The sequence below is a fragment of the Pteropus alecto genome, unplaced genomic scaffold (genome assembly GCF_000325575.1).
Source record: "Pteropus alecto unplaced genomic scaffold, ASM32557v1 scaffold190, whole genome shotgun sequence".
Lineage (NCBI taxonomy): Eukaryota > Metazoa > Chordata > Mammalia > Chiroptera > Pteropodidae > Pteropus > Pteropus alecto.
The window spans coordinates 285014-298270 of NW_006430462.1; the positions used below are offsets into that span (position 1 = coordinate 285014).

At 47.0% G+C, this 13257-nt stretch overlaps 1 protein-coding gene across 1 annotated transcript in view; it reads left to right on the plus strand.

The window, feature by feature from the left end:
• Positions 1-6208: 6208 nt before the first annotated feature.
• KIAA1671 (KIAA1671 ortholog) overlaps positions 6209-13257 on the plus strand; it is a 144155-nt gene continuing 137106 nt past the window's right edge. Inside the window, 3 exon segments of the mRNA XM_006904958.3 lie at positions 6209-7817; positions 9773-9860; positions 13150-13255. Of these exon segments, the coding sequence (XP_006905020.2) occupies positions 6214-7817; positions 9773-9860; positions 13150-13255 (1798 nt within the window). The 5' untranslated portion in view covers positions 6209-6213.

Sequence of the window (13257 nt, forward strand, 5' to 3'; positions counted from 1 at the left end):
TGGCTTTTTAAATTGGTTTGGGATGTTTGTTTTTTTTTTTTTTTTTTTTTTTTTTTTACAAATAAGGGTATAACCCTAAATCCAGGGTGTATTATTGCTGCATTTGGTGTAGATAACACTGCAGTGGACATCTTTGTGTATATGGCTTTTTAAAGATTCCTTCTATAGGGTAATTTTTTTGAAAAGGGATTACCGAGTCAAAAACAAATGAATGCTTTTGGGATAAGGTGTATTGGGGGAAATTGTAGTCAGAAGTCTTCAACCCTAGCTCTGCTTTTCATTAGGATGTGATCTGGCTCATTTTCTGTACTGTGTTTTCCTCATCTGTAAATGGTGGTAATAATTGGAAAAGCACAGGGTGGCTGAGAGTAGTAAACCAGAGAAGGCAGAAGGCGCGGAGTCACCTAGTATGGTGTCTGACTCTCGATGGAGTCTGAAAAACCATTAGTTGAAAGTGAATATTGCCAAAATGTTTTTATAACTTACATTGCTCCTGGGAACAGATGAGCATATCAATTTTCCCACATCCATGCCTGCACTGGGTATTATTATTTTCTTCTCTCAGGGATGCTCTCCCTTTGAGTATTTTTTACACACTGACTTTATGTCCAGTATGGTGGTCAGACCCTAGGGATACAGCTGTAAATTGGACCCGGGATCCTCCTGGCCAGGAGCTCCTAGTCTAGTGGAGGAAACAGAGGCAGTTACCATGTGTGAGGTCAGTGCTGGACTAAGAAGAAGCGTGAGGAGTTAGATACCAGAGCATGGAGAAGGTACCTGAACCTGCCCTAGGGCGTCAGGGTTGGCTTCCTGGAGGAGGTGACAGCTTGGAGCTGAGACCCAAAGGATGAATAGAGATCCACCAAGTAGTAGGATATGGCAGTGTACAGGCTTGAAGGCAAGGAAAAGCACAGCTTGTCTCTTTCATTGTGCTTAACTAAGTATGTGGGTGCCTGTGAGAGACAGACACAGACGTTGGGGAGGTGTCAGCCATTAGACTAAAGCTAATGAGTTGAAGAGGACCTGGATCCTACTGGGCCTCAGGGAAGGAGTTTGATCTTTATCTGAAGGGCAGTGGGGAGACAGGCATGGGCTTTGAGCATGTTCTGGTGGCCCTTGTATATCAGAGAATTAATTTGGCTGCTGTTAGGAGAATAGACTGGAGGAGGCTCCAGCAGAGACAAGAACATCAGCCATGAGGTGGATTTTAAATGTCCCTTCTCAGTGACAGTTTCTCTGGCCACGACTTTTATTATCACTTATCTAACTTTCTGTATATCTTGCTTATTTATGTTGTTTATTGTCTCTTCCCTTCTTCTTTGATAGTCCGCTCCATGGGAACAGAGCTTTCTAGATGTTTTGTCCCCAGCACCTGGCCAAGAGTCTGGTACATAGTGGGTACTCAGTAATTGCATATTGGGATGAATGAAAGAATGAATGAATAAATGAGCTAGGGTTGCAGCCATGGGGGTGGAGAGGAGAAGATGCCTGCATCCCAGTGCCATTAGACATTGGGCCCTTTCTGCCTGGGGCCTGCGGGTGAAGGAACCGCACGCATTACCTGCTCCCTAGCTCTTCTGGGAGGACACAAGCACGTACTTGGCTCTTTGTACAGTGCACCACACAGATTTGCAGACTTGGGAGCCCAGATGACATTCTGGAAGATGCCGGAAGGTGTCAGGACCAGCTTGTGCCCCTCACCAGATGGTGGCATTCTTAGGAAATGGCACCCAGAGATGGCTGAGGGAATGACTTGTGAGCTCACAGATCGGAATTAAGGGTGTAATTATGAAAGACTGGCAACAACTGTTAGAATGAATCAACGCCCCTGAATCTGAGAGAAAAGCTTCCAAACTGGATTTGAATGGGAGTCCTTCATCTTGCCTTCTCCCTGTGCGCCTCTCGGATTCCCCGGGAGACTGTGAGCTCCATGGCTGCAGCCCCAGCATCGAGCCCAGAGCCTGGTTTGTGGGAGGGAGGTCAGAAGGATGGACGAGTGAATGAATGCTCCTGAATGACGCCTGTCTAATTTCAGCAACGGTTGGTCTTGATGACTCATTTCCCAGGAGAAAACGGTTTTCTCTGCATTAAATTGCAGGAAATGGGAATTTCAAACTTTGCAAATCAATTCAGGGGAACAGGCCGGTGGAGCTGGCATATTTAGCAAGAAGAGAGACTACCCATTTACGTCCCCACTGTTTGAGCTCTGTCTCCTGGTGCACTTCAACTTCCTGATGTTCCAGGTCAGCCTTGTTCCCCGTCTGTCTTCCACACCGACCTCACTGATTAATAATAGATAAAACCAGAGGTGGTTCATATTCAGTGTCCCTTCTTTCTTCAGAGAGCTCTCGTTTATCCAGCTTTGGCCATAGTTCTAATAAATTTAAAAAGAGCAAATGAGGCCACCCCAGGAAAGCATAGCATCTGGCCACTGTGTGAGTGGGCTTCCAAAATGTTTTGGAAGAGACTACCATCTCTTAAACTAAGCATAACATATGTGACGCATTTAAAGTAAGGTTTTAAAGCATATATTTCAGTAGGTTTCTTTGTATTTTATAACAGGTTGAGTGAAAAACCTGAGAATCATGGGTTTCTCTAGGTTTGGGAAAGACTTCAAAATATGATTTAGCCATCACTACAGTGGTTTAAAAACGTTTTTTTCCCTTTGTTCGCTGATTTATTAGTTAAGTCGTAAATTTGTTCGTGCAACCATATTTACATACCAGGCATTTTAATTGGAAACATGAGGGGAAGCCCAAGATGTTAAGATTATAGATGACAGAGTCACGGTTCTGGTTCAGAGGGGTGCAGACCAAGAGCCTTTTTTTTTTTCTTGTCTTTCCCTTTTTCTTTCTCTGCCACAAGGCTTCTGAGGTGGGTCCAAGGATCCCAAAGCAGGTGCATTTGTGTACCATTGATCCTAATTCAGCAACATTTGCTCTTGGTGACTCCCTTCAGAGAAAAAGCCATACAGAGAAGCATTCATTCCACATTTTGCAGAGGAGCTGGTGACAGTGTGGGGTTAATATGGTCACAGTAGATGTCTGACAGTGGCCTGTATTAGACAGTGGGTCTCCTCCCTGTGGTCCAGTGAAACTGGTAGAGCCTCTTGGTGGGGTGGGCAAGTCGAGCTTCCAGAGAGCTCTTTATGGCTCTTTGATTCTGCCATCCTGTAGTAGTTGACTTATGGCCACTCCAAAACCTACCTGAGCCAGAGAAACTCATCTTATGCCCTAGATTGTTTAGTGTAGTGAAACTCATGGCACCTACACTTACTCAGAATCTTAGAAGAGTGGAGAGTGGGGCCAGGAGAATATTTCTTCATTCATTTACTTATTCACTCAATAATGATGTAGTTGGTGCTATTACATGCCAGGCTTCTGTGCTGACTACTGGGGAATCAGAGTACCTTCTAGGGGCTTACCAGTGGATGGGAAAGACTGATGTGAAGTGAAGGATCATGCACTACACATTACTATGTAGTTATGATGAGTCCCGCTGAGTATCTGTGGGGTATCGATGGGGCTCCGCGGACATGTAGGAGGGAGATTGTGCCAGGTTGGAGTAGGGCGGAGATATCTGAGCTGTGATATTAGGGGTGGGCCTGTAACTGTGTGCGAGCGAGAGGGGTATCCCAGAGAGCAGGCACAGCATGTGCAAAGGCCCTGAGGAGGCATTTGAGGACCTCCAAGAAATGCAGTGTCCCAGTACTACTGAGCAGGAGAACCGGAAGAAACAGCTCCCAAATCTGCCAGCACCCTGAGTGTTCAAAGTCACCTCCTCTAAGCTGCGGGAGTCTTCCAGGACCACCACTCCCAATTCTAGGCAGTTAACCTTCCTATTCCCACGCTCCCATGGACCTCTTTATAAACCATGATGTTTAATGCCCAGTGTTGTAATTTCTTGCGTATGCGTTTCTCACACAAGATTGTGAGTTCTCTGAATGCAGGAGATATCTCTTATTCATCTCTGTGCTCATAGTAGGTGCTCAACAAGCATGTGTCAGAAGAATGGGGGAGATTTTTATCGAGCACCTACCGTGGACTCCGCACTCTTTATGCACACGTATCTATAAGGCTGCAATATTAAAAAGCCAAAAGGAGCGTGAGTCTGGCAAGCTGGAAGAGATGCCAGCGGATGCTATTAGAGCTCTAGAGCTTTTGCGCCGTCTGTGCACATATTGCTAGAACTCTAGAACCGAGGCTACCGTCCTGTGTCTCTCTAGACCTGCTGAAATTCAGCCTGCAGGGATGGGTCTCCCCTCTCCTGCCAGCTTCTGCCACGGGAGTATGGGGACAGCCCTGTTTGCGATGAGATGTGACACTGTTGGCTTTCTCTAGCAGTCACACATCCCCCACCAGGGCCTGTCAGCTTGGGTAAGTGGGGCTGGAGTGTCAAGGGGGTAGAGGGCACCGTGGGTCCTGCCAGGGAATTTTCTACTGTCCTTTGAGTCCTGTTATTGTCCTGTATCTTGTGTCTAGGCTACGTATGTGTCCCAGAGCAGTTTCGTGGTCACGGGTGGGCTCTAAAGGTGAACAGCCTTGATCGTGGGCAGGAGACTCCACGGTGCCTTAGAACTCTGCCCGGAGTCATTGCAGGTGGACCCTTCCAATTCTCAGCTCGGGCTCTAAAGGTGAACAGCCTTGATTGTGGGCAGGGACTCCACGGTGCCTTAGAACTCTGCCTGGAGTCATTGCAGGTGGACCCTTCCAATTCTCAGCTTCCCCAATTCTCCATGTCTGTCCCTCTCTTCTGCCTCTAATGTGTCTAGACAGCGGTCTCCGGTTTGAGGGGAAGGAATCTGTTAGCACCATGGAGTGTGTAAGGAAGAGAAAAATATCAAAATCTGTCTGCCTTTCTTTCCTGCAGGCTGCTGAGTGAGTCAGAGCTGGGGGGCAGCAGCGCTGGGCCCGGGAAAGGAAACAGGAAGCTAGCGCTGAACTGAACTACCTTCTTCTTTTAGTCCATCTAGGTGGGGGCAGGCTGGGAGCATTTTTGTGGGGAAAGGGAGCACTGGCATGAAGGTGGGAGCAGCGTGAGGAAAGAATCAAGAACAGTGACTTGTCTGGCACTTTTGAAGACCAGAAGGGAATAAGACGTAATTTTTAAAAAGGCAGAGTAGAATGGATTGAGAACCTGAGGTCAAGTTTCGCAAGTCAGGTGACCTCTCTGGGTCATTTCCCGTCCCCTCTATAACAGAGATACCATCAGGGTTTTTGGAGGATTAATGAGAAAGGAGGGCTCTTGCCTTGAGCGAGCAGGTCTTAGCTGACTGAACAAGGGGCTTACTCCTAAACAAGGGGCTTACTCCTGAACTGCAAAATAGGGTCTGATGATAATCGTACCCGCCTCATAGGGTTGTAAGGAGGGTGTGAGTTATAAAACGTACTTGGCTTACCTTGAGGCCCTCACCATTAGCTGTTACTGTTATTGAGACAATGAAGGCAACCAACATAAAATAGGCAGCTACAGAAGAGAAGGCAAATGACAACTGCAGGTGGAGTGAAAACTGAGATGGCTTTTTTTTTTTTTTAAGGCATCCAGAAGGGTGCGGGAGGGGAAAGATAAGGGACAGTCTGGTGGGATTGCGGGCTGAGGCGTGAGTTCCTGGACCTCGAACCAACTTCGTGACCTCAAGGACGCTGGCTTTGGGTAGCTGTGTGTGCTGGGGCTGCTTGCTTACCCTCTCTGTCCATGGGCTCAGCACAGGGTTGTGACACAGATCAGCTGGGGTGCCTGATAGGGGACAGGCTCCGAAATGGGAAAATACTTAGGGTGACAGGAGTGAGGGAACTCAAGGATGCTGGGAGCGTGCCCCATGAGTGGGAAGTTCCACTGGGTTTGAATTCCCACTTTGCCTCTTACTGTCTGTGTTATTTCGGGCCGGTCACTTGGCCTCTCCGAGCCAATTTCCTTATCTATACAGCAGAGATCATCACTTTTTACCCTAAAAGTTGGCCTTGAGATTAGCTGAGTCTGGGAACATCCTAGAGAATATTGGTGCCCTCTCCCCACTCTTGGATTTGGAGTGAACACGAGAAACCGCCGTTGAGTCCACTTTCCTTGCCCAGAGAGGTAGAGACCAGCCCGGGCTTGCCCAGTGAAGGCAGTGGGGAGCTGTCACCTAGGACTCGGGGCTCTGGTCTGCTTCGACCCAAACACTGACTGAATTTTAAATTTACTTTTTTTTTTTTTTTGAGCAGTTACTCCTCCATGTCGGATGTTTTTAATCCCCATGGATTCGCAACCATAACCATGGTGACGCGGGTTGAGGTCAGCTCCATCGCTTCTCTGACAGGCGTGCCTGGCCTCGGTGAGGTCACCAAGGAGGAGACCTTGAAGCGGACCTACTTCTGCCAGGCCGGTGACGCCTCTGGGGCCCCTTCAGTGCGGCTTTTGGAAGGAAAAAGTCCCCTCAGGAGCCCGACCCGCCTGCTCCCTCTGCCAAGACTCGCCCCTAAGCCCTTCTTCAAGGAGAAGGCCCCAGACATGAAATCCCCTGTTGTGTCCGTGCAGCCCAGCCCAACCAGGCCGTCTCCTTCCTGTGGACCATCCCAGGACGTGGTAGCAAAGGGTCTGGGGGAGAGGACGCCCAGCTTGGTGGGGCAGGAGGCTGGGAGCGGGGAAGGCCTGAGGAGGAGCTCGTCTCTGTTCAACAAGGCCACGTTTCTGCGGCCCAGCTCCAGCACCATGGTTGTCTTTGAAACCACCAAAGCCGGCCCTGCTCTGGAGAAGGGGGTCAGTGACGGGGCTCAGGAGGCCAACACGAACGTGTCTCAGGAGCCCCCTTTGGTCTCCTGGCCTGAAGTGGCCACCAAGCCCACTCCGTGTGCCCGAAAGCTTGGGGGGACCCTTCCCCAACCGGCCTCCCTGTCGCAGGACACAAAACCAGCTGCCGCCCAAAAGGAGGCAGGCCCAAATGAGCCTCTCTCAAAAGCCAGCAGCGTGGAGGACACGGGGGACCCCGCTCTGGAGCCCAGGCCTCGCCCAAAGAGGAGGCCCTTGTCAGCCATCTTCATCGAGTCCATTCAGCCCCAGAAGCCTGGCCAAGGCGGAGCGGCGGCAATGGGGAAAGCACCCCCCACCCCTCCTGAGAAGACATGGGTGCGGAGGCCCAGGCCTCTGTCCATGGACCTCACAGCCCGCTTCGAGAGTAGAGAGGCCTTACTGAAGAAGGTGGCTGATGAGACCGCCACAGGTCCCGCCACCCAGCATCGGGGGCCTGAGAGGTCCAACCCAGAGCCCAAAGCAGGTGGGGAGAGTTTAGTCAAAGCAGAAGCTCCCCCTCTCAGCCCAGATTCAGACTTCCTGGAGGTGGCCAGGAAGATCCAAGAACGGAGGGAGAAGGTGCTTTCTAAGCAGGTGGAACAGGGCAGCCTCAGATCTGCTGGTAGCCCAGCCAAGGTCTCCTCCACAGAGGACCAGAACGTTGGGGAGGAGAAAGCCAAGCCGGGTGGGGAGCCAGAGAAGGCACCCAAGTCTCCTTCACCCAGGCTGGGAAAAGGCCAAGAAACCATGGAAGTCAAGAGCAGAGTGTCCGATGGGGACATCCGGACGCGGGCAGAGTGGACATCCAAGGGCAGCGTCAAGAAACGCCTCAGCCTCTTTGGGGAAGAGAGCGCTTTGGCCTTGGCAGTGGGGTGTGAACCCCCACTGGCCACGTCTGAGTCGCCATCAGCTGTGCCAGAGCCAGAAAAAGCGGGTGTGAGCGTCCAGGAGCGGATCAAAGGCTGGGCTGTGGAGAACACCGAGGCCAAGCCGGAAGTCAGGAGAAGGGCGTTCCAGGCTCGGCCACTGTCAGCGGATTTGACCAAACTGTAAGTGAGCATGTTCCAGCGGCTTCGTTCGGTCCCCGAGCTGCCTCAAACTACCCGGCAGAGGCCCCTTCAGAAGGGGAACCGCAGGGCGCCAGACTCCGTGCTGGGTACCTTACACGCCTCTCCGGGTTCGCCCACAGCCCCGAGAGGAAGTGGCATTCGCTTCCATTTCTCAGGTGAGGTGTGTGCCAGCAGTGGGGCCAGGAGCTCGGTTTCCTTGTCGCTTCTCGCCAAGGTATCGAGGTATCGTGCCCATTTCGCAGATTCGGATAGGAAAGGTGAAGGCCCATGAGGAAGCCCGGAACCTGATGTCCTTCCAGGGCAGCCTGTCTCCATAGCTAAGCTCTCCTTTCCTAAAGTCTGAAGACACTTAATATATGGCTGAAACTTCCATGAATAGGCTGCAAACTAAAATCAGATGGATCAAGATAACCTGGGCAAGTCACTACCCCTCTCGGGCCTCAGTTTCTTCATCTCGTGATATTAAGACTTTCCTTAATGCATTAAGGGAAAGACAGAGACATAATGCCGAGGATCACTGTGCCCATGGGAAGTCTGAAATTCATCGTAGCTCTAAATGATATTATTAATCCTGTTAATTAATAATGGTTTTCTAAGTTTGCCTGGCCTCTGACATCTGTTGCTCCTTTGTTTTGCCACAAGTGGCTTCTGGGCTACAACAGGGAGATGCCACTGGGTGTGTCTACCAGCTCAGTAATGACATGCATGCCACTGACATACTTTGTTGGGGATGGAGCTTCCTTCCAGGGGGTAGGACCTCTGGGCAGACTGTCCTCCCCACCCTGGGAACTAGGGCAGCCAGCTGGGCCAGGATTAGACCAGTGGCTCTCAGCATTTAGAATCACCTGGAAAAAAACACCAATGCCTGGGTCCCACCTCCAGAGATTCTGATTCAGTTGGGCTGGGGAGGGGCTCCTATCCTGACAGTTTTTAAAAGCTTCCCACATGATTCTCATGTGCAGGCTGAGAATCCCTGAGTTCAGATAGCAGAGGAAGGGGCACCCATGCCAGGGACCACACACTTTCTCTCCCCGCATCCTCGCACTGCCTTGGCTTATTCCCATCTGACAGATGGGGAAACTGAGGCTCTCAGTGTAGGAATAACTCATGCACAGCCTCACGCCTCCCAGGGGGCTGGCCCTGGATTGATGAGTATGGGTCAAGGTTAAGTGGTTCGATTTCTTTCCCCTCCCTTTTCTCTGCAGCCTCCAGCCCTGAACTAACCTTTAGGCATGCACTCCAGGGAACTTTTCAGAGATGGAAGAATTCTAGCCCCAGAACTTCCCTTTCTCCCTCTTCCCCTTCACAAGTGGGTAAACAAGCCCAGAGAAGGACAGCGACTTGGCCGAATTCACCTGGAGAGGCAGAGACAGGCCCGTGCCCCTACACATTCCATGACAGCCCACTGCCCCTGAGTCCCTTGACCAGTCTGCTGTGGGACTGCTGTGGTGCCTGCGGTTGCTAACAACAGCCATTAATTATCGTTCCAGGGGCATCCTCAGTGTTTCCTAAACGCCCTCATGTAGCTATTAGGACCTTGGGTAGCCTCTTATCTGCCCTACAAAAGGCCATGGGGAGGTGTTAATTATCCCTGTTTTATAGATGAAGAGACAGGCTCAGGTGAGGTCACAAGCCTGACCCAAGCTCCCGCAGTGGGGAGGTGGTAGAGCTGTCACTAGCACCCAGGTCTCTTCACCCAAGCCCAGGGCTCCTGCTAGCCTGATGATGCTGTGTTTAAGGTAGGCTTTTCCTACCCAGCCTTTCTCAGTTTGGTGACTGGAAAGGAAATGTCTTTGCTCCAAGCAAATCAGGCAGTGTCGCTTTTGTGAACTCAATACTGATTTCACCCCTGGGTCCCTGAGCCGTTACGGGGTATGAGCTGGAAGGAGTCACGGCTCCTGGCCCCATGCAAGTAACTTGGATCTCTGTTCCAGGTTTTCAAGTTCGGCTTCAAGCACTGAAGTCAAGTATGAGAAGTATTCGGAGCTGAGTGACGAGCTTGCTAAGGAACCGAGTAAAAAGGTAAGGAGCGGCTGTATTTGGCATATCTTCTTTTCCAGTGGGTGGTTATACTTACTGGAAAAGAGCTTTTATGATTTACGAGACCGAGGCAAGAATCAGAAGCCTCTCATAAAGAATAAAACAGTTTTTCCTTTAATACTGAGACTTTGAAAGTCCCTTCTGGCATGATGGATTGTGATTTGCTGTTCTTTGGTGTTAAATGCTGTTTACAAATATAACGGCCAAGCATTTATTTTTTCCATGCAAAGAGGAGGAGGGACATGGCTTTCTTATGTAAGAATGCCTGCTTTATTAACAAATTAAAAAAGGTTGAAAATGTTAACAGAAACCCCCGAAGTTTCCCTAATTATGGTCCCTGCTTCCTTCCCCACTCTGACTCGTCACCTGATAGCAGAAGGAAGGAAATGACCAGCAATTAAATTGCTCCAAAAGTATTTTTATTTAGTTCATTTCATAAGAAAAAGCTTACAAAACAGCTCTTAGGTTTCACTGGTTTGTGGTTAACGCTTTCTACAGAGTGTTAATTGTTTAAAAAGCTTTATTGAGGTATAATTGACATACAGTGAACTGCACATATTTGAAGTGTAACAAGTTGATGACTTTGACATACATATGTGCATACCTGTGAAACTGTCACCACAATCAAGATAACGAACCTTTCCAGCACAGGCAAGCTTCCTCTTTGTAATCCCCCCGTGCCCTCCTACCCTGAGCAACCACTGAACTATTTTCTGTTACTATAGATTAGTTTGCATTGCCTAGATTTTTCAATAAATGGAAACAGTGCTTTTTTTTAATTTTTTTTTTTTTTTGGCCTTCTTTCACTCAGAGTAATTATTTTGAGATCCATCACACTGTAGTGTGTATCAGTAGTTCCCTTTTCATTGCTGAGTAGTATTCCATTGTATCGGTAGACCACAGTTTGTTTATCCATTCACCCTTTGATGGACATTTGGGGTGTTTCCAGTTTGGGGGCCATTGCAAGTAAAGCTGCTATGAACATTTGTGCAAGGCTTTGTAGGGATATATATTTTCTTTTCTCTGGGGTTAATACCTAGGAGTGGAATGGCTGGGTTGTATGATAAGCATAGGTTTCATTTTTTAAGAAACTTAAGCTGAGTTTTAAACACCAGAGCTTGGTTCTAAGCCCATTTGTACCTTCCCATCATAAATCCTCAAGAAAGGTGAGCCAGCTCTGAATGTCAGTGCCCACTGCTCTTGGAGTTGGTGATTTGCTCTGCTTTTTTTTTTTTTTCATCCTTGGATCTTCTGAATTATTTCTTTAAAAATGGTTTGAGAAGGGGTCAATTTTAAGTTAAGCCCCTCATATTCGCATTAAATACTATAATGGCAACAATAGCAAGAATTGAAAGGGTTGTGTGAAGCAAGTTGGGTGAAATGTTGATTGTTATTGAATTTAGGGCTGGGTTGAGGTAAATTTATTATTTTATTTGTAACTTTGTATATGTTTGAAAACTTTCAAAGAATGAAAAGTTAATAAAGAAACCTTTGTTTTAAATGTAATGAGATTTCAGCTCAATAAACAGACTTTTCTTTTGATGATTTTTTTTATTGTGGTAAAATTCATATAACAAAATACACCAGTTTAGCTATTTTTTAAGAACAATAAGGGAACATTTGAGATCTTGCTTCCAGGCATGTTGTCAGTTTGGTTCAAATAAACTCATAAAATTTCAAAAAAATCCCCAATAAATATGTTTTTAAATTTAAAAAACAAAAACTAAAAAACACACATATATGTATATACAGGCACACATGCACACACTGATACAAGGAGAAAGTTCTGGAAAGTTCTTCCAGGATACACTCCTCAGTGATAACGGTTGTTATCTGGGAATGGGGCTGGTATTTGCATATTTGAATGAGGAAACTAAAGGACTTGCACTTTGTCTATATAGTTTAGATTCTTTTACAATGAGAATGGAATTAATAAAATACAAACAAAATTCTTCGGTGGCATTCCATCATCTAGAGGGCTATTAGCCTTACCTTCATTGTAACTATTTAAAAGTGAACAGTTCAGTGGCATTAAGTATATCCTTAATGTTATGTAACCATCATCACTGTCAAGTTCCAGAATTTTCCATCACCCCGATGGAAACCTCTTATCCAGTCAATCCCCCATCCTGAACCTCTGGCCCCTGGTAGCCATGAGTCTATTTTTTGTCTCTATACACTTGCCTGTTCTGGATATCCTATATAAGTGGGATCGTAGAACATACAGCTTGTTATGACTGGCTTCTTTCACTTTACATAATGTTTCCAAGGTTCGTCCATGCCGAAGCATATGTCAGAAGTTCATTCTTTTTTATGGCTGAATAATATGCCACTGCATGCATATACCACATTTTGTCTATCCATTTCATCTACCGATGGAAGTTTGGGTTGTTTCTACCTTTTGGCTATTGTAAATAGTGCTGCTGTGGACATTTGTTTACAAGTTTTTGTCTGAACACCAGTTTTCAATTATTTTGATATGTACCCAGGAATAGAATTGGCGGGTCCTCTGGTTAATTCTTTAACTTTTGAAATCGCCTTATTTCTATTTCAGAAAATAGAAAAAAAAAAGATTAAAAAAAATTACTAAATAATATATGCATATTATAAAAATTAAACAGAACCAAAGTGTATAAGATTAAAATATGTTCTCATCCTAATTCCTTCCTCCTACCTTCATTCCCTTACTCACAGCTTAGTTTATATTTTTTCTTTACTGTTTATCTATACACACACAATTTTTAAAATGGTATTATATTATAATATGCTGTTCTGCAGTCTGCTTTTCTCCCACCAGCACACCAACACATGACATTAGGGCCAACCCCCTTCTGTGGATCCAAGTGCCTGCATGGCGTTCCATTGTTCGGATATGTCGAAATTTATTTAGCCAGTACCTTTTACTTGGGTTGTCTGTGATCGTTTGCTCTCACAAGCAGTGCTGTATGAATTTTCTTATTCACGTAGACTTGTGCTCATAGACAAAGAAGGAATCCTGAAAGGAAGTTGGTCGGATTAAAGGAAATGAGTATTTTAAGGTCATGACAGATAGTCTGAATTGTCCAAAAGTCATAACCACGTAGGTTCTCTCCAACAACATCCGAGACTCTGTTTTGCCCATACTGGATATATTCCGTCTTTAAATTTTTATGGTGTCTCACTGTTGTGATTTTAAAAAGCAGCCGTTTCAATTACTTCACCTCTTACTTTATATTTTGAATCCTTTAACTCATGTTGGATTGTTTCTTCTTTTTTTATTTTATTTTTTCAGCAAAAGGAAGGGCGTGGTTCGGACGAAGCATCTGCTCCAAGAAGCTGCTGGAAGCCTGGGACATTGCGGGAGAAGTCCAGGCAGACAGAGCGGAAAGACAGTTCTAAC